At 46.0% G+C, this 27,882-nt stretch overlaps 1 protein-coding gene across 2 annotated transcripts; it reads right to left on the bottom strand.

Moving 5' to 3' along the window:
* Positions 1 to 274: 274 nt before the first annotated feature.
* Positions 275 to 27,882, bottom strand: TGFB1I1 (transforming growth factor beta 1 induced transcript 1). 2 transcript variants are annotated; one of them, XM_072976864.2, is made up of 11 exons: positions 27,740 to 27,882; positions 18,772 to 18,914; positions 17,174 to 17,253; positions 14,308 to 14,450; positions 12,238 to 12,322; positions 11,161 to 11,260; positions 8,945 to 9,217; positions 7,269 to 7,442; positions 5,810 to 5,891; positions 4,623 to 4,771; positions 275 to 2,079 (listed from the first exon to the last, which is right to left on the bottom strand). In XM_072976864.2, exons 1-11 carry the CDS (start codon positions 27,750 to 27,752, stop codon positions 1,813 to 1,815), a joined length of 1,509 nt encoding a protein of 502 aa, XP_072832965.1. In that variant the 5' UTR covers positions 27,753 to 27,882; the 3' UTR covers positions 275 to 1,812. The 2 variants fall into 2 exon arrangements, with proteins under 2 accessions (XP_072832965.1, XP_072832967.1); XM_072976866.2 differs by lacking the exon at positions 27,740 to 27,882 and adding an exon at positions 24,309 to 24,313 and having other exon boundaries at positions 18,772 to 18,915.

Genomic DNA, 27,882 nt, shown 5'->3' with positions numbered 1-27,882 from the left:
GCTGTTTCTTGAGGTGAAGAATAGGCTATTCCTGGTTCCCCCCTGGGAGCTTTTGACGTTTTACTACCAGAATCTACACGGGGAAACAAAATATTTCTCATGTTTAGAACAGTGAATTTGCTGATTATAGAAAAGCACCCAACATTCTACCAGCAGGTCCTCCTGATCTAACGTCTACCTTCCCTACACCTCCTCTCCTGTAACTATCCCACACCTGCAAAGACTTGATACACGTTGAGCACAGGGCATGATAAATGGCACCCATAAGCTGTGCTTTTGTGGTATGTGAATTTTATTATATAATATACAGCAGTGAGAGGGTAAAAAGTTGGCATAGAAACCTGGCAGCTGAAGGAAGAGCACATCATTATCCGTGGATTCCTGGCCTCAGTTACATCATAACAGGGGTTTACACAAGAAGATAAAAAGGACCCTGATATATTTTTTTTAAAAAAATGCAAGTTAAAACATGTTTCCCCAACTCTCCCCTACAAGAACAGCTTCGAATCATTTGCAATCCAAGACTTTTCCAACCGCAACCTGAATTGGGGGGTTGCCATTTCCCCTCAAGAGTAACCAGTCATCTGTTGCAATTTTTTTTTTTACAAAGAGGGAATTCCATGCCAATCATCCCCAGAGCTTGGAAAAAATGGGCTAAACTTCTCTGTCTCTAGTATAGGGGTTCCCAAACTTTGGGTCTCCAGATGTTTGGGGGTTAAACCTCCCAGAAGTCTTTATCACTAGCTGTGCAGGCCAGGATTTCTGGGAGTTGTAGTCCAAGAACATCTGAGCACCCACAGCTCTAATGGATAGAGGAAGTTGTAGTCCAAAAAAAGTAACTTTGACAAGCTCGGAGGAGTTTCTTAGAACTGTGGGTCCTCTATGAGACAGCAATGCATTCCAAATTCCACTGACTGATCGCTTAGATAGCCCTTAGGATTGGACCAAAGCTGTTCCCGTCGTAAATCCACCCTTAATCCCTACTCCAGAAAAGGGTGGGCCAACAGGCATTATTGTCCCTCCCTTCCTGCAGTGAAACTATTTTAGATCCTTCCTCTCTACCCACTAAAATGGAGAAGAAAAGGTAACATATCCCAAATAATTTTTGCCATGAAACAGTATTTCTCCTTCCCATCTAAATAAAGGGCACAAGGGAGTGGGGAACATGTGGCCTTCCAGATGATGGACTATGATTCCTACCAGCCAACGTAGCCAGTGGAAAGGAATGAGGGAGGATGCAGACCAGCATCTGGAGGGCCACATGCCGCCCCCCGCCCCCCCATCCCTGCTTTATAGCTCATCATCACCTATACAGTATTCAGTTCAGGGCCTTACCCTTCCACACACTGGGCAGGATAGTGAAGGAAGATTTAGAGCAGAGGTGCGGCTACTTTCAGGGCTGCCTCCTGCTATGTGACATCATCAGCTTGGGTCATGCATATGGCTTAAGGCACTGCCTCCTGTCTGAGTTGCTGGCATTGTGGGCAGGTGTGACTTAAAATAGCATGTGATGTACTGGGGATTTATTACTGTATGCTCTTGCCGTGACCGCGGGATTGCTCCTGAGTAAAGTAGGAGGAACACAGAAATCCTGCTTCCCCCCTTGCTTGTTTTTGCATGTGGCTCTTAGTTAAAAGTGTGGCTTTGGCAATGATGTTCCTGGCCCCTAAGGCACAAGTCTGTCTTGTTCATGGCGGTGGGGGTGGCTCAAGCAAAGGCTTGGAGACCCATGGGCACACCTCCTTTCCCATGCTGGCCATAGGTATGGCTTGGCACCAAGGCTGGAGGGGAGGGGGGTAAAGCTCCTCCTGATCACCCAAAGAGCTTGATGAAGCATGGGTGGCAGTAGGGCTTGTCGTTCTGCTCTTTGAAGGTGCCCTTGTTGAGCTGCTTGAGGCAGAAGGCGCAGACAAAATGCTCTGGATGGAACTTGCGGGCCATGGCGGTGATGCAGCGGCCGGTGATGGGTTTCTCGCAGCCAGAACAGAGGGAACCACGCTGCTTGTGGTAGTGGATCTCGCAAAAAGGACGCCCTCCGTGCTCAAAGAAGCTGCCGTTCACAAAGGGCGTATAGCATTCCTGCAGAGGGGGAAATGAAGTGGAAGATGATGGGAAGGGACAGTCATTTAGGAAGATGAAACACACACAGCCCTTCACCTCCTTACTATTAGGCTGGTGTTATTCTGCACACCAGCAGCTTTGCTGCACAAGCACAGACTCTAATGAACAGGAGCAGAACTGAAACATCCTGAAAACCAGAGCAAGCTTCCTTGGTTGTATCCCCATATTTTACTCCATTCTGTCCTTCCTTGGGTCCACTCGCTTGAACTCAGATGATAAGTCAAATGTTCTTAGGAATCTATGTAGGAAATAGTATGGGTTTGGGGATGATTTGCATTTTTTTCCTATTGATCATGTGATGTGAAGGGAAGTGTGAAGAAGCCCTGAGCCTCCCTCTCAAAATCCATAGTTCTTCCCCTCCACTGCTGGGGCTTCTATTCTTTTTTTAAAAATGGATCCGTTCACATCACTTCAAGCCATGAGATTGTCTGAAACAATGCAGAAAAAGGAGGATAAGCAATGTGCACACACACAGACACACCTTCTCCCTCACCTCTTGCCTTGTGATGGAGGACAACCTGTGTTTGTGCACACACAACGCAGTGTCAGCATTCACATTCTCTCTCTCTGGCAAAGCCTCTCTGCATGGGCAATGCTCTTCTTTTTATTTAATTTTTTGCAGCCTCTCCTGTGTGGGCAACACTCCTGGTTTGGTTTTTGCAAGTTAAGAACAGAGCTTCTCTTGGTGTGCAATTTTTACAAAAACAAAAACAAAAACACAAAAATTGAGGAAGGAAAAGCCTTACCACAACCTTGTTAGGATAGTTCATTGTAATGGCGCCACCTGTAGGTCTATATAGAGAACTGCAAGCAAGTAGCAATTAGGCTCGGCCCCATCACAGTGTGTAGCCCCATATGTCAATAGACCCCAAATCCCTAGTGGGACTTGACAAGCAAGTGAATTCATGCTTCCCTCACTATGTAGTCATACGCTAAATAAACCTCTGCAGGTGGCAGGACGAAGAGAAAGGCCTCTCCTGCAGATCTCAAAGCCCAAACAGGCTTACACAGTCTTTTGGGTTGCCTTGACCCAGGTCAGGCAGGGGTTATGATATTTAGGATAGCCATTACTTAGGATGCTGCATCCATATTTCATTGTGTTGTCTACCATAGCTAGTCCAGAGGTAGAGAAATATGTGTGTGTTTTTTTACTACAATCTCCAAAGCTCTCCTACTAGCTGGGGGATTCTAGGGTTTCTGGTTGAAAGAAATAACTTATTTCTGCTCTAGTTTAATCACTGCTAGTACACAGACACCATCACTATCTCTTCTTCCTCAGCAGAGGTCATTTTGCCGTACGTTACCTGTTTTATCTATAACCACGCTCTCCCCCAATTTACCTACAAAAGAGGGAAATGAGCCATCCACAACCTGTCAGTCTCCAGGTATGATGGACTACAGGCCACAACATTTCCGGTCAGCAAAGTCTGGGCTGGCTGAGGATAATATGATTGTTTCCCAAGACCTCTGGAGAGCACCAGCCTGGGGAGGGCTGTTGTAAATCAACTGACCCTTACCTTCTAATGGCCCTTATGCATGCCTGGGATTTTTTAAAACAAGTTTATCTTGGTTGCTTTTCCGACTGCTGATAAGAAGTCAGGTTTTGATATCAAGTCACATACTTTTGTTGGAAGATCAGCATGTGCTAAATCTGAACTCTTTAAGAATTCACTGGTGGAAGCTAACTGGACCAAGTGACTTGTTAATTGTTAGTTCATTATGTCCTTCTACTGCTATTTCATTCCCTCAACTGGAAGACAAGAGGGCCTGGCGTGCTCTAGTCCATGGGGTCACAAAGAGTCAGACATCACTTAATGACTAAACAACAACAACCTCTACCTGATCTTAAGAAACCCTATTTAGCTGATACCAGCTCACCTCAAATGAGCCCATGTAGACAAGACCTTAGTCTCATTAAGAACAAGAACCGTGCTGGGTCACACCAAAGATTCTCCTAAAATCTTGCAGACTGTTCAAACGGTGGCCAAATAATTGCAAATGGGAAATCAACAAATAATGGGTTCTTGTGAATGTAAAGATACTTTGAATTCTTGGCCTTAATATTTTAGCCATATGCTCATTTTTTTTCACTTGACTGTTATCAACGTTTTAATGCTAGAATGTATGCTTGCTTTTTTCTTTCTTAACTTGGGCATGACATTCACTTTCAAAAAAAAACCCTTCCTTGCTTGTTATACGACCTGATTCTGCTCATAACCCGCACTGTGATTCTTTTGGACTTGATGGTGTCTTTCCTTATTTCAGCTTTAATTGCTTTGGCTCTAAATAACCTCCAAATTAGGGCTGCAGGGGGGACATAACAGATACACACACAGCTATAAAAACTGGACCTTCAACTCTTTTTAGTTTTCTGGGGTTTTTTTTTCTTTCCTTTTTAAAAAGTTTTGAAATCAAGAGTGGCTGTGTTGGCTTTCTTGCCGGTTCCTGTGTACATGTATTTTGACTTGTGGTCGGCCTTCCTGCTCCAAGTCCCCACTTACCCTGCAGACGAAGCATTCGGGGTGCCACAGGGCATTGAGAGCGGAGATGTAGTTCTCCAGGATGGCCAGGTTGCACCCCTGGCAACGGGTGGAGAACAGCTCATAGAAGTCCTGCCGGCAATACTGCTTCCCGTCCTTCTCGTGAAAGCCTACGAGACGAACCAAGTGGGAACCAACCAGCAAGTCAGCAAAATGGATGGAGCTCAGTGAGGACTTGCAATAGCATAGATAAGTATAGAATAGATCGGCATTGAAAGAACCAATTTCCCAACCTCCACCCCTCGTGACTACTAGTAACCCGAGGGGGGAAAGGATACAGTCAATTCTCATCCATTACGTTTTCTCCCCTAAGGACAGTTGCGGTAGGGGAACCAAGAAGGACAGTCCATGGGGTGGAAGCACCCACTCTCTCAGAGTGGCTTCTCCAGATAAAGTGGGAGTGCTTAACATGCAAGCTTAATCATGACCCTGTCCCGTCAGGTCAATTCTGACTTATGGTGACCTTTTCCAAGGTTTTCCAGGTAGAGAACGCTCAGAAGTGGTTTATCCTTCCCTTCTTTTGAGGGCGGCCTGGGACTTTGCTGCTTGCCCAAGGCTGCATACGGCCGCTCTACTCTCAGGAGGCCTAGGTGGGGAATCGAACTCCCAACCTTTGACTCCACAGCCAGATACCTAATCCATGGATCTATCCAGCCAGCATGTGCAAGCTTAAGAGGGTCTATAACGTTGTACTTTGCAACCAGATCTAGTGCCACCAAAGTCTGAAACAAGCCAGCACTACAAGTACATTTTCATACTGAAACAAGGTTCTTAAAGAGGATGTTTTCAAGGAGAAACGTACTTCTCAGAGGCTTCCAGGAACACCACTTTTCTCTAAAACAGAAATGACTGATCTCAAAATGTGTTCTTTTCAGGGCCCAAAAGTGATCTGAGGGAACCACAGGTGGGGTTTTCTTTCTGCCCAGTTCCTCTCTTTCTGTCAGGTCTCGGCTGGGGAGTGTAGCTTAGGGTGGGCTCCGGGGGGCAGAACAGGGGAGGGGGCCCAGTGCCACCAGAAGTGCCCACGCTATCCCCCTCCCGTGAAAGGTTCACCCGTGCAGGCAAATACAGGCACGCCTGCCTGTTTGCTGCTGTTCTTCCCACCTCACGGTGCCAGGGCTGAACACACCGAAGGCACCCAGGCTCACCTTCCTCCCCAAAAGGTCGCCCACACTTCACACAGCAGAAATGCTCCGGGTGCCAGTTCTTATCCAGTGCGGTCACCATTTTCTGAATGAGTCAAAGGGTTATTTGGGGGAAAGACAAAAAAGCAAAAATGAAAAACCACAAGCATATTTGAGCATGTCTAAGGAAAGACACCAAACAAGGCAAAAAGGAAGTAGCAATTTGCTGACCGTGTGTAAAAGAGGGTGCCATGGTTGTGGGTATACTGCACTTTCCCCCTCTTCTCGCCCTTCTCCTTGCTTACAGCAGCTCTCTCTCTTGCTGGGTTTATGTCCTTCTGCTTGGCATTTTGTTTTCAGATCACGTTTTTTTTCCTGAGTTAGACTGCCTTCTCTGCAGTCTCTTCTAATATTTGTCAGGAGTGCTATTTTTGACACCTTACAATGACTAGAAAGGAGGAAGGAGCCTTGTGGCACAGTGGTTAAAATGCAGTACTACAGTGCAGACTCTGCTCACAATCTGAGTTTGATCCTAGCCTCAGGTTGGGTACCGTTGGCTTGAAGGTGACTCAGTGTTCCATCCTTCTGAGTTTGGTAAACTGAGTGCCCAACTTGTGGGGGGGGGGGAATGCATAGCCTGCATAATTAAATTACAGTGGTGCCTCGCAAGATGAATTTAATTCGTTACGCGGTTAATGTTGTCTTGCGAAAAATTCATCTTGCGAAACACGTTTTCCCATAGGAATGCACTGAAATCTAATTAATGCGTTCCTATGGACAAAAAGTCCGAACAAAGTCAAATTTGGTTTATAAACAGTTTATTAAGTGCTCTTTAAAGCCATCCATATTGTGCAGATGATTTAAAAAATTTCAATCAAAACACTTTAACTTTTTAAACATCATAGAAAAACATTTTAAAATCAGCAAACATGAGGCAAGAACAAAAAACGGAAAACATTAGTCTTGCGAAGCACGGCCATAGGAACATTTGTCTTGCGAGTCATCAACCCTGTTGCCAAAACCATTTGTCTTGTGAGTTTTTTGTACTGCGAGGCATTTGTCTTGTGAGGCACCACTGTATAAGCTACCCAGAGAGAGTTTTAAGCCTATGAGGTAGTATATCAATAGTGCACTTTGCTTTGTGTGTGTGTGTGTGTGGCTTTTAGAAATCAACGTGTTCCAAGGTGCAACTGTGCAGTCTGAAGCGCAGGAGGGACAACGGCGAAGCCCCATCAAATGCCAAGAGATGGAGCACATGGGTGGGATTACAACTCCCATTATCCTGTGACTGGTGGAATTCTGGGAGTTGTAAGCCAAGAAGCCCAACCGTTCCACTCTCTGCAAACGGCACTCTAGTGTTGTACATGCTATGGAATAACAACAACAACAACAACAACGATTGAGCAAATTCCTCTCCAAGCCACCGTCTCACAAAACTACACCTCAGTCAAATCTGCATTGGGAAACAACGAGGGCCACTCACGTCCAGGATGGGTTCATTGCAGAGTCCACAGCGGGGAGAGAAGAGCTGGAAGTAGTCCCTCTCACAGTAAGGGGCCCCGTCCTTCTCAAAGAAGTTGCTGCCTCCCATCTCCTTCTGACAATGGGTACAGACGAAATGCTCCGGGTGCCAAGTGCTCCCCAGGGCTGTCACAACCTGGGCAAGGGGAAAAAAAACGATGAAAGTAAGATCAGGCTCATGGGAGCAGAGAAGAAATGAGCTGTTTTGACTCCAGGTAATGAACAGCAGAGGCAAACAAAAACAGTAGAGATTTCCGTTCCCATGCCACAGGATCCCATCACGACCAGCTGTCCTCTTTTCCTTTGCCTTCTATCTGTGCAGAAAATGCACAAAGGAACTCTTGAGACGGGTCCTTTTAGAGAAAACATCTCCCATCGGCCTAGTTCCAAAGGACGGCTGGGCCCAGGAGCTAAGTGTGGCCTGTTCTGCTCTAAACCGGCGTCTGATCAGCTGTTTTCACTCCTCTTCTTGAATGCATGAGGACTGAAACTAGGAACAGGTGGGTGGTCCAATTCTTCATACCCCTATTTGTTCACTCAGACCCCGTGGATCGCTGACCTTGGGCAGGACCAGCGGACATGGCCCCGTCTCCTACTAGATCTCACTCTCATCGAGTCATAAGAGCACTGAAAGAGGATGAACAACTCTAGAATGTCTTACGAAATCTTGACAGGCCAAATACATGTATATGAATGAATTCTGCAAACAAAATGGGCATTTTAGCTTCAGAACTTTTCCTTATGATAATGACCTTCAAGACAAAGGCTGGGTAGAGTTTGGCTGTCTATATTTGTATCCCTGGGAATACGAATGTGGACATTGGCACCACAAGTGCTGTGGAGATCCTCCCCCCAAAATCAGCCAGTCCATTCAATACACAGCATGCATGGCCATCATCTACATCATTGCGCCAATTACGGAAACAGCCAGGCTGGCACTTCCCTACCTCCCCACGCAGCTGACTGCTCAACAGCTGAGCAGGGCGACTCTTCATCCTTCCTCCTCAACATAGTGGTCAGCTGCATGAGGAGGCAGGGAAGTGCCAGCCAAGCTGCTTCCGCAATTGGCCTGACAATGGCCAAGCGCACTGCGTAGCAACCAATAAATAGATCATCTGGATCTCCATGGCACCTGTGGTGCTGATATTCGTATTTGTATTCCCAGGTATACGAATACTCCAACTCTAGAGATAATATAATGTACTTGCCTATGCCTCCACCCAACGCCTAGACTCTGGGATTTACCTGAATTCAGAAACATTACTTTAAAACTCCCAAAATCCAACAGTCAGTGGGATACAGAGGATCTTGGCGTTGTACTTTTAAAAAAAAAATAGCATATTCAAACTCTTAGGAACAACTAGATACTTCTAGAACTGGTATGGCAGTTGAGAAAGGCTGTCAGACTTGACAGTGTTTTTTATGGCAGATGGAGAAAACACAGATGCTGTGACGGGATTTCATGTCAGCTGAGAATGGCCCCTCACACTCAGGACGAGGAAGCCGCTGAGCAGTCCCTCCCCAATGCCACGTGGATATTAAATCTATCCTGAATTCACTCTTTCCCCGCCGTCGGTGATCATAAGCCACTTACAGGCCCTCCACATACAAGACTGGTCCCCGGGAGAAGGCCCTCACCTGCCCTGCGATGGGTTTTTGGCAGGAAGCGCAAAGCCCCTTGGCTGTGGTTGAGATGCCTTGGCGGCTGAGGTCGGATTCAAGCATCACCAGCATGCTGTCCAGGTTCCCACTCGGCTGGGCTGGAGACATTTGTGGGGGTGCAACTGGCGGGCTGGGACAGATGGACGAGACCACCGGTAGCTGCATTGAAGACACGCGGGCAGGAGCAGGTGGCGGCGACACCGTGGTGGTGGTGGTACTGGTGCTGGTGCTGGTTGTAGCTCCTGGGAGCTAAAATATTATAGGCTATGAGTTAGAGACGGGTAACTCTCAACCACCAAGAGTCCTCTTGGCAAGCCCAGTATAATTTCTGGGTTGGCCGTTTTGCCAATCCAAAGTCAGTGTGGTCGTGATCATGCTGGCTAAAGTATGTAGACCGCAAAAGAGTTGTGGACCACAAAACCAACTTCTTTTAAAGTTCTACCTGTCACATTGCCACAATCAGTGTGCCCAAACTAGCCAGTATCTTTATAGACTAAAGCAATTCGTTTACATTCTTAACACCAGTGATGGGCTGGTTTTGGCCATGTGAAGCTCAATAAGGCCATTTTTGTAGACTCACAAAGAATAGAAGAATACCTGTTGGAACAACAGCACGAATTGCCAAACCAGCAGTTCATATATATCAGTTCATTTAATATACATTAAATGTTCTTTTCTGCTCTTGCACCTTCTCTGAGCAACTGTTTTCACATAAAGCAGATTCCAAGAATTCTCTCAAAACCTCCAAACACCAAACAGCAAGTTTAGATCCCCACCTCCAGGCACTTCCAGTTTCGATTATTATTATTTTTTAAATTGCCACCTCCAGGCCTCATGTAGCACCCTACTAACGTTGGGACTGAAAATCTAGCCTCCAGCTTGCCAAAGTTGTCTACCGTTGCTTGTTAGCAATAATAGAACAAGTCATGAAAACATAAACCGCCATGACACATTTCCCAAGATGACAGCTGAAATACGAGTGACACTAGCCTTAACGTTTCTGCAGGACACACCCGCTTCTTCCTTTTACTAAGATAAAACAAAATCTCTCCCAGATCCTGGAAGAGTTACTTTTTAGACTGCAATTGCCCCAATCTCACCGAGAGCATGACAAACAACTTTTCCAAACTCTGATCAGTCTTTTCTACACCACACGAAGAGAGGACAGCAGCTAGAACTCTGTCTGCGTTCTGGAAGAGTTCTAGCTCCAGTCCTCTGAAGAGGCCAGCCACAGAAACCAGAACACAGCCAAATAGCCCAAAAAACCCACAACCACCATTGGATCCCAGCTGCGAAAGCCTTCATGAACAGAATTTAAGAGTATTTATGCTATTCTTTTTCAAAGACAAAATCGAGGTAGACCAATTTTAACTATGGCCAGCTGCAAAATTTGCCCAAACCATGAAATTCTTAAGAAATTCGTTGCTGGCCCGACAACTGAGAGGAAGCCTTGAACATCTTTTTTTTTTCCCCACAGAAATTTCACCTAGTTTCAGTCAAGGCCATAAGATGTCACATCCACCCAGTTTAAAAGAAGAAGATTTTCAAGATGCTCTAATCAGCACTTGTTAGGCTTCATCTAGAGGACTGTGTCCAGTTCCGGAGACCACACTTTATGAAAAATGCCAACAAACTGGAGGATGTTCAGAGGAGGGCAACAAGGATGATCAGGGGACTGGAAACCAAACCCTGTGAGGAAAGACGAAAATAACTAGGCACGTTTAGCCTTGAGAAAAGAAGAGTGAGGGGAGATAGGATTGCAGTTTTCAAACACTTGAAAGGTGGTCATACAAAGGAGGGAAAGATCTGTTCTCAGTCTTCCCAGAAGGACACAATATTATGGGTTCAAGCTACAAGAAGCCAGATTTAGGCTGAATATCAGGGGAAACATCTTAGCTCTTGGAGCAGTACGACAATGGAACCCATTACCTTGGGAGGTGGTGAGTACTCCATTGCTGGAGACATTCAAGAGAAAATTGGAAACCTTCTGTCCAATTTGCTTTGATTTGGATTCATGCCCTGAGCAGGGGGGTTGGACTTGATGGCCTTATAGACCCCTTCCAACTCAATTATTCTATGATTCTATGCTGGAGGCTGCACTCGCTACTGTCAAATCACAAGTAATCCTGAAGACCTTCCTGCCCCCCCCCCCGCTCTCTTCGGTCCCATTGTTACGCAAGTGGCAAACTCACATTGCTCTGGACCCGGAAATCTGAGAGAGACGCCATGAGCTTGTCCAGTTCCAGAGTGGCAGAAGTGGCAGATGGTTTTGCTGATGCAGGAGCAGACAACCTGGGAATAAGATTATACCATCAAAACATATGGAGGAGAAGGAAACACAGTGAGACGGCTCCTCCCACTGCCCTCTGATTCTGAGATGATTTATAGGTACTTCATGGTCGTGTGAATGGGTCCAATCTAGATCTATGTTACGTGGGTTATGTATTCAAATTCTGCTTTGGAAGCCAGCAAAAGCCAGAGATCATTTCTGAAACTTCACCATAGCATTGAAAAGGAAATTCTACCAGTGCAGTTTCTCCTATGATGCAAAAACAAACAAACAACTGAAGCTGGCAGAATTCTCCTTTCTGTGAAATGGTTAAAAATACAGAAGGCCGTGTAGAAGTTACACCTGGCAACACTCAATTCCCATTTCTGCCACAGAATCCACATCCGAATTTGGAAGAATTCCTTTCTGCTTCTCCCATTTCTGTTTCTTAGGAAACCTCCCCTCCTTCCTAGCCTTAATTTGTAAAACTAGTTTAGTAACAGCCTATCCTCAGAGGGTTGTAGCAAAACTGACACAGAGGGTTGGAGCCAGATGTAGTCCTTGTTTGTGGGAAGCCAACACAATAATGGGACTTAAGTTAGTCATCATTCAGAGTGGTCGAGTAGACCAGATAGGCAGGATATAAATCAAATCAATCAAAAAATCAATCAATCATTCAGTCAATCAATCAATCAATCAATCAATTCATTTCTCCCATTGACTTCAGTTGATCTACGCCGAGCAGGACTCAGCCTAGCTTTATTCTGGAATTAACCATTTTGATTAAACTGGTGCAAAAATCCAACATTTAGATGATATTTGGGGATCTCCTTAGGAACACTAATGGGAAATCCAAGGTTTATTTTGTGGCATTCTGGGCCAGATTCTGCAAGAGGAAAGCAACTGCTTCAAACAAAGAAGTGATCAAGTATTTAACACTTTCTGGAGCAAGTACGTTGGTAATTAATCTCCCTCACAGTCACAATGACCACTCACTCACCGGGATAGAGAACTGTCATCTAGCGAATCTTCTGGCTTGTCCCCATGAGAGCTTTTGTTGGATGGGAACTGAGACATTATTTCATCTGAGGGGAAAAGAAGGAAAGGAGAGAAAGAGAGAGAGAGAGAGAGAGAGAGAGATCTCATATCTTTCCATCATTGCCATTTCAGATCCTGGCCACAAGATGGCAGCACTACCACAATTCTAAGACCGCCCAAGGCCCATTAAGAGGACTGAGGTGAAATCAAATGCAAAGGGTGCCTCTGAGCATATGCAGAAAGCTTCCCTCTCACCACTGAGTAAACATAAATGGGTTTAGGATGAGAAGAAACAATTTCTAGGGTTAGAACTGAAAGTTCACTCACATTTTTTCCTCAGCCAGGCAGTCAGCTGCAGAGGGGAGAAAGATTGAATTGCCAGAGAGGACCCCAAATACCTGAAAATCTAGGGCCCCGGCCATGGGTCAATACAGCTCTGGGCAAACCAGCAGAAATCCCAAGCTGAGAGCACAGACCTCATTTTGAGTCCCAGATGATGGGCGGGTGGGGGTCAGTCTCAAGTCAACTTACTTAGGTAAAGGTAAAAGTTTCCCTTGACATTTAGTCCAGTTGTGTCTGACTCCAGGGTGCAGTGATCATCCCCATCTCCAAGCCATAGAGCCAGCGTTTTGTCTGAAGACAGTTTTCCGTGGTCACGTGGCCAGCGCAACTATACACGGAATGCCGTTACCTTCCCACCGAGGTGGTACATATTTATCTACTCACATTTTTACATGCTTTCGAACTGCTTCAACTTACTTACTTATTTACTTATTCCCATTTCTCTACCACCCCATTAGTGTTGCCACTCTGTGGGCAGTTTACAACATGCAATACAAACATAACAACCCTATATAATAAATACAAAAATTAAAATAAAATACAATTAAACCCTGTCACTAGCTTTTATTTAAATAAAAATACAGAAATTAAAGCCCATTTGAACATCTCAGGACAAATTTACACTAGTAGAAGGCAGCTTTGTATAATTCAGACTTAACTCGCTTCCTAAAAACAGAGAGGGGTAGTGTCTAGTGAACCTCTATAGCAAGCTTGTTCCCGAGGCCAAGTGCTACCACTAAGAAAGATTGGTTCCTCCTATTGGCTTTTTTTGGGGGGGGGGCTGTTTAGGTTTTTCAATTCTTAACATCAACGACTTTGAGGAGCGTTTGGGACAGAAACCTGTTTTGGAGAGAGAGGTTCCACCATTAAGGGCTTTATCTTTCATGGCCAACATCTTAAATTGGGCACAGAAAACTAAGAGGGGGGGGCCTCTGAAGGTGTGCCAAGGCTGGCGATGTGTGTTGGACTGGCTGACATTTCCATCTTCAATCTATGGAGAGAAGCCACTTGCACCCATGCCAGGGTCTCTAGGCCATCTGTGGCCCTCCGGAGCTTGTTGAACTACTGCTCACCTTGGCCCTGCAGCGTGGCCAATAGTGAAGGATGATGAAAGTTGCAATCCAACACTATTTAGAGAGACACAAGTTGCCTGAGGTTGGTTTTTATAAAAAATACATTTTTGGACAAGCGTAAACTCAACAATCAGCATTTCAGAGAGATTTGAAGTTCTAAGAAAGTTGTCTCCAGGGGGGAGTTTAAGAACACAAATATGGTATTGTCTTTGGGCCAGACTAAAATGTTCTTCTCGTCCAGCCACCGGCGGCCAGTCGTATTCTCTCCCCTTAAATATACTCATGGAGGGTGATGGCCATCCGTTGCTGTGTATTCCCAGCCTCTGACACTCAAGAAGCAACCTATCTCTGCACATTGAAAATTTGTTTTATGCTGTCCTTGGCTGATGATGATCAAAGCCTCTGTTTGAGGGAAGCCACTGACACTAGCATGATCTTGTGGCAACCAGTTCCTTTCAGCAGGTAAAAATACAGTCAAGCGCATAGGAGAACAATAATTCTTCCTCTTTTAAGATTTGAGGGTTAGCTCCTTCCTTCCTAGAAATCAATCCGGTGCAAGCACCCCTCCCATCGGCTCCTTACGCCCACCTCCCTGGTCCTACCGCCACCCCGTGTACCTGTGATGTTGAACTGGGTTGCGTTCAGTTCCTGTAGGAGCCGGTCCAATTCACAGAGCCCGGCTCCGAGCACCCCACTGGAAGAGGAGAAGGGCGGAGGAGCGCCTTCTTTGGGCTTGGGCGAACGTGGCTTGCAGACAGTGCTGGAAGAAAGAGATGCAAGAGAGAGAGAGAGACCAACGATGAGAACACAAGAAGGTTGTGTGGGGGCACAACCACCTTGAACAAAAATCGTGGCAGGAGGTGGGCTGAGGAAAGCTTACGAGTCGTGCCACACCTCAAGGAGACGGATGCAGCATCAGTCCACTCCGGAGAAGATGAAAAAGGGGCGGCAAAGGGCGATGATGTGTGTGGGGGGATGTAACTATTTATAGGATCCTTTGGCTTAATGGAAGTTTTGGAACAAGGCCAGCCAAGCTGGGCACAGCTCCCAGAGAGACCGAGTGCCTTCATAAGCAACTTTCTGCCCCCCCCCAATCTTTCCATCCCCTCTGGTACTCGTCTGCCCCCAAACAAGGCCAGATTAAGGGTTTGGCAGGAGGGCTGTTTTCTCTCCAGTGCTTAATTTGAGGCTTCTGGGTTTCTGTGCTACAGGCAGTGAGGGCTGGGGGGCCTTTTAGGCTGGGAGGGGCATGGCTGGCTAGAAAAAGTGGTTGAAGCCAATACACCGTCTGCCGAGCCAAGGATCATATACAATAGGGTGGGAACTCATTAAACCAACATAACAGATTGTCCTTCAATTCAGTGGATGTTAAATGTTTGAGGGTACAATCAGACGGCTGCAAAGGCACACCAAAAAGGGTTGCTTTGCTGGTCATGGTCTCCCTTAAAGAGATCCTTCTTTTTTTTGCCGGAGAATCATTCCAGCTCAGCCTCTGAAAGCAGTGGTCTTACAGCTGGACCAACAACATTCAGTTTGGGGATGCACTGGGGCTGGACTAAGGAAAAGATCACACTGGACTCCTTCACAAGTGGTCCCAATTGTGATCTATTTCCCCATAGGATCACACCCTAAGGTGTTGTATCGTAACGGCCAGGAATGTTGGCAAGTCTGAGTCTCAAGTCCAAGTCTCTAATTTTAAAAAAGCTTCTTTTTTTCCCCAGAAAAAAAAAGGAGAGGTGAGTGGGTTCCAAGCTGCAAACTGAGTCTATGTCCTTGGAAAAAATAAACCAAGTCAACTCTGAGTCAAGTCACCAGTACAACTTAAGTCCGAGTTGACAGTGAATCCCACGAGTCTCCATCCAACAGAAGAGAAAGGGCACATCGCTGGAATTAATTAGCTTCCTCTATTGTCAGTGTAATTACTTTTCCTCTGCCCTCCTTGCCATCTCCGACCGCTGATGGTCACCAGTCACCACTGCCTAATGGGAGGGGGAACTGCGGCTGTTGCCACTTCTCCCGTCAAAGTACTGCCTTGGTGAGAGAAAGAACAACCACTGCAGCGTCTTTCCCTGGCACAAATAGGTAAAGGTAAAGGCTCCCCTTGACATTTATTCCAGTCGTGTCCGACTCTAGGGCGCGGTGCTTATCCCCGTCTCCAAGCCGTAGAGCCAGCGTTTGTCCGAAGACAGCTTCTGTGGTCATGTGGCCAGCGCAACTAGACACGGAACGCCGTTACCTTCCCACTGAGGTTGGTCCCTATTTATCTACTCGCATTTTTACATGCTTTCAAACTGCTAGGTTGGCAGGAGCTGGGACAAGTGACGGGCGCTCACTCCGTCACGTGGATTCGATCTTACGACTGCTGGTCTTCTGACCTTGCAGCACAGAGGCTTCTGAGGTTTAACCTGCAGCGCCACCACATCCCACAAATATGTGGGGTCTTTTTCCAGGCTGAAGCAGAAAGCACTCCAGCCTATGCGGCATAAGGTAGACTGGAGGTCCACCATGATATCTCGGTTCCTTGATTCTTTGTGACTGGTAACTGAGGGACTTGCTTCATTCCTCCTAACAGTAGGACTGGCCCTGCCTATGTTGTCTTGTCTATGAGGTTCTGCAGATCTTTTCCCTCTTCCTTCCTCAGAGGTTGCAAACATTTCTTTTCTCAGACTAGAATCCTCCAATCATCATGGTCACTGGCTAGGGATGGATGGGCAATCCTTCCTGGAGGATTCTGGGAGTTATAGTATTAAAAGGAACATTTTCTGTTGGCAAAATAGCAATCTTGCGTGCCTGAGGACAAAATGGCACTGTCTGGAAAAAACAAACAAATCCACAACAACTCATGGCATGTCACGTGACGTCGAGCTCTACCGCAATTCAAAATGGTGTCCAGTCTATTCTTTTCTGCTTTGGGGAGACACAGAACTGCCCCTTTTGATCACCAGTCATTGACCTGATCCTACCTTACCTCCCTCATTTGCCACCTGCTCACTCTCCTTCAACTGCCATCATATCTTCAATATTTTTTCCTCCTTTGTTCCTTCATGAATGGACTCAAAAGGGTTAAAGTTGTGCGATAAGGGAAAGCCAGCAAGACAGAGCTGATCTCTCCACATTTCTAAGTTTTCTTCCTGCCTTGTGCTTTGCTAAATAAAGAGATAGCCACATTCCTAATATTGAACGATTTAACCAAAAAGCACCAGTCTTTCTAATTTGTTTGTTCTTCCCTCTACTTAAAAAAAAATTTCTTCCTCTCATAGCTTGTTTCCTCCTTGACTTTAGATCCTGCGTCCCTTGCAATACTTCTCACTCCCCACGAGATGGTTTCCTTTCTATACTTAACTTTGTATTTTGAGGCCTTGTTTGTCCTATTTTGAGAGCAATGGTTAATGAAAGGAAAGGAATGGTACCCCTCCGTACCACAAGGATACACATACACACACAATCCTTCCTGAAGTTGTCTCCAGATGCCCCCTGGTTTACCTGTAAAGATGTTCCTTGTCACTTCCACCCTGCAGGGCAGATGCTGGAAGAGGATCTACAGGCATGTTGGTTGGTCCTCCCTGAAACAAAACAAAAGGGTAGGCATAATAAAGAAGAGGGAAGGAGTTACGACATCTTGTTTTCATGGAAAGAAAAAAAATATGGGCGTGAAGAACCAACCGATAGACAGCCATAGGACACACAGCCGTGATGCCAAGCTAAGCATTTTTTCCTCTGAAGTTTAAGCTTTGTCTTAGAGATGGGCACAAAGCACCACTTCCACAGTTCATGCCAATTCAATTTTTTTGGTCAAAAAAGGTGTTTGTCACTTGCCAGCCCCACCTCCTCTGGGCACTGTTCCTAAGTGGGCATCCGCGAGAGGAAGAGGAGGAGGAGGAGGAGGAGGGGCTGGGAAGCGTCAAACTTCTGTTCAGCCAAAATAAAACGAACCAGCATGACGCGCCGAAACCAGAAGTTTGTGCCCATCTCTACTTTGTTTCAAAAATCTGCAAAATTTGTTTGAACGAAGATTTGCATACACACTGTGGGAAGTGAAATCTCACAGCATTTTAAGCTTTCTTGAGATGCACGAACAAACCCACATGGGAGCGATTCTCTTGCTGTGGAAGCCCAGTTGCTACACTCTGTTAAAAAATACTGTCTTCTCTCCCAGATCAAACACAGGAAAAATCAATTCAGTCCACTTATTAGAGACACAATTTGTGCACCATGATAATTTTCTGGAAATCAATGAACATCCCTGGGCTCTCTCCTTCCCAAACCAATTTTTCTTCTTTTCTTTCTTTTTTTTTTTTTAAAGAAATCTGTTATATTTCATTTAGGGAGAAATAGTTAATTCAACAAATGTGAATTCAGCATTGTATATAAAATTTAAAATCTGGCCAGGCTAGCTTTAGTGTGTCATCCAATACAGGGATGATGGTTTGTTTCACCCACACAAAACGAGTTCCTTAAGCTGACAGTAAACCCTAGTTCTGAATGGATTTAGCTGCAGGACTTTCCACCCAGCCTGCCTAAAGCCAGTGGTGGCAGTGATGGGGAAATACTGAAACAGTGGAAGTGGCTAAGCTTAAGGATTCCCTCTGCTTCTCTGTGGACGGGAGGAGAAGGAAGGAAAGGGTTTTTTAAAAAGCTTATTACAACAGTGTTGATATGCTGTAACTTGTGGAAAAAATATTTTAAAATTGAAAGCTCCCAGGAGAAGGAGGAGTATTTTATTTTGTTTCTTTTTTTAAGGGACATGGGCCAATTAGGGTAATGTGAAGTGGGGATTCACTACAAGGCATTGCAGCGGAGCAATGTAATAATCTTGTATTTTTGAGCATCTGCATCGGGGGTTTTGAATCGACTCCCCCACAAATATGGGGGTTCTAGTGTATAGACAAGTGTTCCCTTTCTTTAAATACAGAACAACCCTATTCACTCCCACAGCAGTGGCAAATGCACCATGTCATCCAGTTCACGGTTGATTATGTCCACGTTTTCTTTCATTCCTGTCTTAATTCTCTTGTCCTCCTATTAAAAGGAAGGGGCCGTTCCAGTGATTCTAGAGACGTTCCTCCCCCACAGGCACTTACCTGCTGCTGAGGATTGTAAGGTGGAGGTGATGGCTTGGGTTCTGGAGCCCTGTCTTGGTTCAGGGCTCCTCCGGAATCGGTGAGGAGAACCGGCCGTTTGGAGATATGGGAGGTGGTTGTCTCCAGGTCAGCCAAGAGAGCATCTGGTAGAGGAAGAGACAGAACAAGTTGAGAATGATATGAAAGCTTTGGCAGGAAGAAGCCGGAGAGGGACCACCAACACAAAAGGGGGACATTCTTGTGAACGTGAAGGAGAGGAAGGTGTTGGTGCCAGCACAGTGGAGGTGAGGGCAATATGATGTGAGAGCCAGCGCATGGCATCTGGGGATTGGAGTGCTGGTGTGGGGCTTGGGAAATGCTGGTTCTGTTTCCCCCCCAGAGGCATGAAACTTCCTGCTTAGATCAGTCACTTCCCCTTGGATCGACCCACATCACTAGGAATGGGAGACATGGATGCCCAAAGAGGCTACTGGCTGGTGGATTCTGGCAACAGTGGTTTAAAAAAGCCGTACATGTTCAGGCACTCCCTTGTTGCTTCCCAAGTTCTGTACAAGCTTTGCAGCGAAGAAGTCCAGAAAATCTGACCTGAGAGTTAACTTGCCCTGCACAGACTTAACATATTTGCTAGGCTTCGGTCAGACTCAAGTCTTTGCCTGTGGAGACTTAGCTAAAACTTTCCATTGCAGCTGCGGACAAACATACCATGGCTTCCCACACAATCACCCTTTTGTACGAGCCCCCTTTTACCACCCAGAGGGAGTTCCACAGAAGCCCTTTTGAGCTTGCCCTAAACCCAACGGCAAGTAAGCAGCAGATCATACACAGGACCCGAGACGGCAAATTAGTTCATCATCCTGCTCCTCCCAGCCAGCTGATCCCCAGAAGAGAGCCTGGCTATTTTCTTTTTTAAAAAACATAAGATGCTAACACAATCCCCATGTGTTTGCACAGCCAGCCTAGACACTGCAGCCTTGCAATATTAAAAATGCTGACACAGCACCTTACTGTTTCAAAAGACCCCGAGGATGATGGTACACATCTGGAGAAAACCAGGTTGGGCAAGTCTGGCTTAAAATAATGCATTAACTTTTGAGCTCATGCTGTGAAAATGAACCCATTTATGTTTCTGGGGCTGTCGACCGCATCTTGCACACTGCATTTTTGAAATAACACTTCTAGTTGTTGTTGTTGTTATGTGCCATCTTATTATGACCTGAATAGGACTTTTAAGGGATGTGAGATGTTCAAGGAGTGGTTTCACCAGAGTCATTCATGTTTCACCTTCCCGGCAGGGTGGGTGAGACTGCCACGATCTTCTTTGTGCCAAGGGGATTTCTGTGGCAACCCTCTGACTCGTGTGCAAGTTAGACGCCTTGGTCACGGTTTCAAGACAGGTTGGGTGGGCAGCCAGCATCACCACAGACCTCAGGAAGCAGCTCCTGCTGCATCCCGGGGGGCCAGGGAGAAGACCATCCAAACCCCAGTGCATGATGACCAAATTGGGTTTTGAGCCCAGGTCTCCGGAGTCCTTATTCAACATCTTAACTACTACACCACATGGGGTCTCTAGGCATATACTTGTATTGTACACTTTGCACATATGACCTCATTCATCACAACACTCCTGTGAGGCAGTACGCCAGTAAACTTGTGTCGACTCCCCAGTCAACTGATTTTCTGGATCCATTCTTGAAAACGTTAATTTGTTGGATGACAATCCACTCATCAGCACTGGTCATTGGCCATTCTGGGTGGGGGATTCTGGACACTGCAGCCCAACAAGGCAATGTTTCCATACTGGGCACATGCATGCTTGATCTGTCCTTCCTGGAGGTAGACCTCAATTTAGTAAAGGGGTTTGAGTATTTCAGTGAAGTTGAGAACCATCAAGAGGCCAGATTCCATTACGAATGTGGACATCTGGTAGGGTCACCCAAGGTAGAATGGTCATAGCTGAGAGTCCAGAGAGTGATGCATCCACCCTCATCAAGGCAGCTATTGGGGGGGTGGGGGTTTGCAGTAGTCAAAGGTGACACTGGTATAAAAGACAACAGCAGTGATGCTCAGGTTAACTTTTGTTAGTACTGCACAGAAAGTGTCAATGGTGAACTTGCCTTCCCATGAAAAACCTGTGATGAAACAGTCCAAAATCAAGCAGGAGATAGTGCTGAAAGATGAGACCCCCCAGGTCAGAAAGCACTCAATCACCTACTAGAGAAGAGCAAAAGGCAAGTAGGAATAGTTCTATTACTAATGACTCAACTGGTTTAGAGCCAAAAAGGATCTCTAATGGCTGACGTGCACAGAAGTGAAAGGAAAGTCTGATGCTATAAAACACATGCAACTGGAACATGAAACATGACAAGTTATGAATCAAGGTATTGTAAACTGGAAACTATACAGCAAGAAATGGAATGTATAAATATTGCAATGTTTGGTGCCAGTGAAATAAAGTGGACTAGAATGGGATATTTTCAGTCAAACAACTACAAAGTGTTCTATTCTGGAAATGACAAACGCAGAAGAAATGGAACGGCTCTAATACTGAGGCAAAATGTAGCACAGGCGGGTTGGGGACTATAATTTAAGGTCTGACTGCATAATATCAATCAGACTCTGTGGAAGATCTATCAACATAACCATAATTCAAATCTATCCTCCAATGCCAATGCTAAAGAAGATGAAACTAAAAGGTTTTATGTAAACATCCACAAGAAAATAGATCACACACCAAAACAAGACAAGTTTATAAGTGACTGGAAAGAAAGCAGAACCAAATGTCTGAAAATTCAGCCCAGGGGAAAGAAATGAAACAAGAGACGACTTGTATAGTTCTGCAAAGCTAGCAATTGTTTTATTGCAAATACCAGCTTCAAACAACCAGACAGCTATACATGTGGACATCACCAGATAGTCAATATAAAAACCAAACGGACAAAGCAATTGGAAGCAGAAGATAGAGAAGCTGTATTCTCTCTGACAAAATAAAACCAGGGGTGGATTGTGGTACTGCTCATTAATTGTAAATATCCAACATTAGAGTAAAGCTGAAAAAGAACACCAAAAGAATCATAGTGCCAAAATATAATTTAAGTAACATTATGAATTTGCTTTACTAAACTTAATTGACCCTGAACCAGAAGAAGTGTAGATTGAAACCAGGGATTTTATTAGTAAAGAATTCAAAAGTACAATTCCTGTAGTAAAAAGAAATGAAAAACCTAGATGGATGATGGAAGTAATACTTAAAATTGTAAAGGACAGGTGAGAAGCAAAAGTAAAAAATGACAGAAAGTCAGATCCTCGAATACGTATAGTTTTTCAGTGGCTGTCACATAGAGACAAAGAGAACTGTTAGAATCACCAGTTGAAAGAAATAGAGGAGAACAAGAAAAGGGGGGAAACAACAGAGCTCTTCCAGAAGATCAAAGCAATCAAAGAAAACTTTAATATTAGGAATGCTGATTGACCAACAATGAAGCATACTATCTGACCAGAAGAAAATTAAGAGAAGGTGGAAACAATATACTGAAAACCTGTACAGAAGATATAAAAGGATGACTGATTCCTTTGAAGTGGAATCCTATGATGAACCTGCAGTTCCAGAAAGTGAAGTGAAAGCTGCTCTGAAAGCAATAGGAAGAATTAAATCATGAGGGGTAGATGGTATACTAATAGAACTATTTCAAGCCACAGAGACTGCATCTGTCAAAATCGTAAAAAGAATATGCCAGCAAATATGGAAAACAAAATAATGGCCCAAAGACTGGGAACATTCAATATACACTCCAGTCTCCAAGAAAGGAGATGCCAAGGAGTACAGTAGTTATAGGATCATTGCTCTAATTTACCATGCAAGCAAAATTACCCTCAAGCTGTTGCTTTTACTTATATGGAGCAAGAAATGCCTGGTGTTCAAGATGGATTCCAAAAAGGAAGAGTGCTCAAGGTCATATTGCAAATATCTGCTGGCTGCTAAATCAAAGCAAAGAATTTCAGAAGATCAGTCTATGCTTCATAGACTACAGCAAAGCCTTTGACTGCATACTGGAGGCATTCAAGAAAAACTTAGATAATCACCTGGCAGATATGCTTTGATTATATTCCTGCCTTGCGCAGGGGGTTGGACTTCATGGCCTTGTAGGCCCTTTCCAACTTCACATTTCTATGATTCTATAGATCATGAGAAACTATGGGCTGTTCTAAAAGAAATGGGTGTGCCTCAATACTTGATTATCCTGATGCATAATCGGCATTGTGGACAAGAAACTACCGTTAGGACAGAATATCAAGAGACAGAATGGTTTCCTGTAGGCAAAGGTGTCAGACAAGGGTGCCTTTTATCCTCTTCTCTGTTCAGTCTTTATGCAAAACGTGTCATATGGAAAGCCAGACTAGATTTGGATGAAGGAGGAGAGGAAATTGGTGGAAGAAACATTAATAATTTAAGGTATGCAGCTAACATCACCTTACTGGCTGAAAAAGCAGCAATGACTTGAAGTGGCTTTTAGTGAAAAGTGTCAAAGCAGGAATGCAGTTGAACATTAAGACAGAAATCATGACTACACAACTTTAATGTTGACAATGAAGAAAAAGAAATAGTGAAATACTTTGTATAGCTTGGTTCAATCATTAATCCAGTTGAAGCTTGCAGCCAAGAAATCAGAAGAAGACTGAGACAGGAAGCTCAACAATGACAGAATGAGAAAAGAGTATCAAGTGTAAAGATGTGTCACTGGAGACCAAGGTGTGAAAGCCGGTCAGTTTTTAAAAAAAGTGACAGAAAAAAATGTTTGAATTATTGTACTGGAGGGGAGCTTTGCATATACCCTGGACTGCCAGAAAGACAAACGAGTGGGTCCTAGAGCAAATCAAGCCTGCATTTATCTCTGAAGGCAAAAATGATGAAATTGAGGCTATACTTAGGGCACATCATGAGAAGGCAAGATTCTCTAGAAAAGACAATAATAATGGGAAAGGTTGAAGGTTGCAGGAAAAGAGAAAGAGCAAATACAAGATGTACTGAGTTTCTAAAGGAAGCGACAGGGTTGAGTTTGCAAGAAAGGAGCAGGGCTGTTGATGGACAGATGTTGGAGATCTCTCATTCATGGCATCACCACAAGTCAGAGGTGATCTGACGGCATGTAACAACAACACCATTCTTGATCCCATATTGCTGTCATTCAGCTGGAAACACTCCAATTGGAATGGATCCACCCCAAGCCATACTCTTTATCAGAAGAATCACCACACTTCGAAAAGAGCGGCTCTCTATCAGATCAGTTCTAACTATCTTTGGTTCCACCATGAACGAATAATAATGGCTGCATGAAATCACCCACTATAATAACTGATCCCTTTTCTGCCAGCACCCTGGTCCTTTCCCAGATCTATAGCTGGTTTCAGCTTTGCTCTTTCACTGTCCCATCCTCACACCCAGTTACCCACGACCGTGCATATTTTGAGAAGAAAACACAAACGATCCTTTCCAAAACACCAAAACCCCCGATGATAGCATCAGTTCTGCTCAATGGGAGCAGATCGTCCACTGGGACCCAGTGCTACTTTCACCTCCTTCCAAATCCAGTGATTTTGTGCAAGCGGATGTTCACATTCTCCTTACTCTTCGCCCCTCCCTCCACATCCCTGTCTTGACACACAGACTTCTTAAGCCAAGAAACCTCCCTTATCGATCCTAATTCTCTCACCCACCAATCCATTTCCCAATAAGGTTCTGCACACGCGTAGCTGGATTATAAGGCTTCCCCATCCCTGGGTCATCCCAGGCTTTAAAAAGAGGAGAGGAAAAGAGTTTGAAGAGCATAATTTGATGGCATGACTCTGGAACTCTTGATTCCAGCTGTTTGCTGGGATAGATAAGCACAGAAAAGTATGGAAGAGCAAAAAGTCTCTCTCTCTCTCTCTCTCTCTCTCTCTTCTCTTTGTCTCCTCCAACCCCCTTTCTGGCTGATGTCACAGCGCAGAAATGTGTTTAAGGCTGAGAAGGAAACCACAGAGGGAGAGAGGCAGGAATGCAACATACAAGAAGGGAGGGAGGATAAGAGACACGGAGATGATGACGGGGAGGGGAGTGGGGTGAGAGGGAAAGAGCGAGTTGACAGCTAGCCAAGGAAGCTCCCTCAGAGCATTGACATTTCACCTCAGTGGCCGAGGGAGTTGATCGAATTAAAGGAGGCAGAAACTCTCAGCCTCGTACTAATTATTACAATTGATCTAGAACAAGGCCTTTCTGTATCTGAAGCTGAAAATCTCATTCTCTTGCTCGCTTGCTCACAGTCCAGAATTCACAATTGTACAATTCTTTTTCTTACTACCTCCTTGCATTTATTACATTTTTAGCTGTCTGATCTTAAAGACGTTTAGGGCTGTATACCTTCTTCTCCTTCCTGTTCCCATTTTCGGTGGTACAACCGCCCTCCGAAGTGGACTGGGTTGGGTTGAGAGCTCACCGGACCCAAAATCAACAGATCAACGGATGTAATACTGAGACTTGTCTTGGGGGGGGGGGGGAGACTTACCAGCTGTTTCTGCTCCAAAACCTTTGTGACACAATCTAAGATTCCAGTTGGGGATACTTCCACTTCAGATCCCATGCTTACAACAGAAGTTGTAAGAGACTGAGAATAAAATAACACCCTCCACCCAGAAGCAGGCATCAGAGGAACTGGCCAAATCCATCTCCCTCTGCTACTCTTTAAATAAACCCTCCTTCTGAGAGATAGCATTTTCACAAATGAACCTAATCTCCCACAACTTGAGGTCCCTCGGACATGTCTGGCAGCAAGTCTCACTGTCTTGTGCCCACGAGTTGCATGCTCGTTGAAAAGGATGGATAATGGAGCTCATCCCATCGGGTGGGTATCAGCTAAAAGAGGGCTCATGGACTCATACAAGTGTTGGAGTCGGAGGGGGTATCCTAAGGGTCCTCTAGATTAGTAGTTCTCAAACTGGGGTCTCCAGATGTTCTTGGACTGCAGTTCCCAGAAGCCTTCACCCCTTGCTGTGCTGGTCAAGATTTCTGGGAGTTGCAGTCCAAGAACATCTGGGGACCCCAGTTAGAGGACCACTGCATCTAGTCCAACCACTTGCTGATTCTGGGAATCCACTTGGGGGGGGGGATAACGTCCCTAAGATTTTCTGTTTAAAATCTTCACAGCCCTTGCAGTGCAATCCATCCACAGTGATCACAGAAACTCTAGGGACCACTTCAGTCACTCAAATGAAAGGACAGTGAGACCACACACGTCCCAGATGCAGAGGCCTGAAGGATGAATCACGAATGACCAGCTTTTAAGGGATACCTAGTCTAAGGACAGAACATCTGGAACCCAGGACTCTGAGTTTCATATGTTAACCTAGGGAAGGAGGGAAAGGATTAAGGAGCAGAAGGCCCAGATAGATGGGTGACTTCTGAGTACTTCTGAGCTATGCACATTTTAGTAAGTTTGGGGCTTAGAAAAGTTTTTTAAAAATTGAGTACAACTTCCAGGATCAACGGTCCTGATTTGGGAATCTGGGTAGGTGTTGTCCAAAACCTTGTCCAACCAAGCATGCTGTAGGGGTCCCCTTGCCAAGATTGTGTGGAAGTGAATGGCGGGAGTTCTGACAGGCCATTCTGAGGGCCTGGATCCAAGAGCGCTAGGCTTAAGTTTTGGAGCAGAGGGAGGGGTTTTTTTGGGGTCCTAAATTCCTGGATTCTTTGCCTGGGACTTTTTTCTCTGAAACGGACAGTCTTGATTTTCCTGCCTCGCCGGGAGAGGTGAAGGATGCCCACCGGGAGATATTGAGGGGGGGAGGCAGTAGTCGGATTTTGGGGACGACAGCAAAGCCCCCTTGTTCCCTCCCTGGCGTAGCGCCGAGTTCGAGCTATTCCGCAAAGCGGCGAGAATCCGCCGAGAAATACATTCCTCCTTTCTCCGGATGGGAAGGGCTGAGGAAACGCGCCTTCTCCCTCACACCCGCCCCTGCCGGCTTACGAGGCGATGGGGAGGGAGACACCGAGGGGCCCTCGAAGAAAATGGCGGGGGGGGGAGAGAGAGAAAGGCAATGGATAATAAGAGCCAAGAGGGGAGGAAGACCCGCCCGAGAAACGTGTCAGAGAGAGAGAGAGAGAAAGAAAGAGGGTTGTGAGGAAGAAACAAGCGAAGAAAGCCGAGTGAGTAAGACAGGGACCAAGCCAGAGTGGGCCCATTCACACGTTACGCTTTCCTTAGGCGTACACGTGGAGCTCAACATTCCACGCCGTGGCATGCTGGTCTTTGCGAACACGTGCAAGCGTTCGTGCGTTCACATGCCAGGAACTGCGGCGTCTCTCTCTCTCTCTCCCCACCTACCCACCCACCGGAGGGTTTCTGCTGCAGCCACCCTGCGGGGTTGATGTAACGTGTGAAAAGAGGACGGGGAAAACTTCGGGCGGGAAGGGAAAAGCCGAAGGAAAAGGACGCAAAGGGCTACCGAGAAGGGCAGGGCGACGTGCAGCGCCGGGCACCGGGCAAGTTTCCTCTCCCGGCGCAGCTCAGATCCAAAGGGGAAAGTCGGCGGCCCGGATCGGTCGGAGAAGCGAGAGAAGAAAGAAGAAGACGAAGGAAGGGGGGAAGGAAGGAGGGAGGGAAGTGTGGAAGAAGAAGAAGTGGGGTAAGGAAAAGGAGGAGAGGGGGAAAGAAAGGGAAGCGGGGCCAGTTGTCCGAAGCCTGGCCAGATGTGGCCAGAAAGGGGGCATCTGTCCGGGAAAGGCGGGGGGGGGGGAGAAGGAGATTTCCAAAAGAGACCGAGAAAAAGAGCGAGCGCGGGAGCCAAAGAGGGAGAAGGAAAAAAGGAAAGGAGGCGAGGAGGAAGGACCGGGAGGCAAGCAAGCAAGCAAGCAAGCGGGCGAGGGGTGTGTGGGTGGGGTGGGGTGGGGTGGGGTGGGGGGGTCCCCGCCTCCGCTCCGGCCGCTCTCTCTCCTTACCCAGATCGTCCATCCCGGGCGGGCGCGAGCAGGGTCCCCCCAACTCCCGCCGCCGGCCGCTGCCTGCTGGGCGGCCCCCGCCCTAGTGACGCGCCTTCCCGGAGCGCAGCCCCGCCGCCCCGCCCGCCCGCCCGCTCTTGAGG

The sequence above is a fragment of the Pogona vitticeps genome, chromosome 6 (assembly GCF_051106095.1).
Source record: "Pogona vitticeps strain Pit_001003342236 chromosome 6, PviZW2.1, whole genome shotgun sequence".
Lineage (NCBI taxonomy): Eukaryota > Metazoa > Chordata > Lepidosauria > Squamata > Agamidae > Pogona > Pogona vitticeps.
The sequence above is the reverse complement of the archived record's forward strand: the minus strand, read 5'-3'. Positions and strand labels throughout refer to the sequence as shown.

Coding starts and splice junctions, on each gene's coding strand:
- TGFB1I1 (XM_072976864.2), bottom strand. Junction 14,451..17,173: donor GACAAGGAACATCTTTACAG/GTAAACCAGGGG, acceptor TCTTTCTTCCAG/CACTGTCTGCAAGCCACGTT. Junction 5,892..7,268: donor GCAATGAACCCATCCTGGAC/GTGAGTGGCCCT, acceptor TGACTCATTCAG/AAAATGGTGACCGCACTGGA.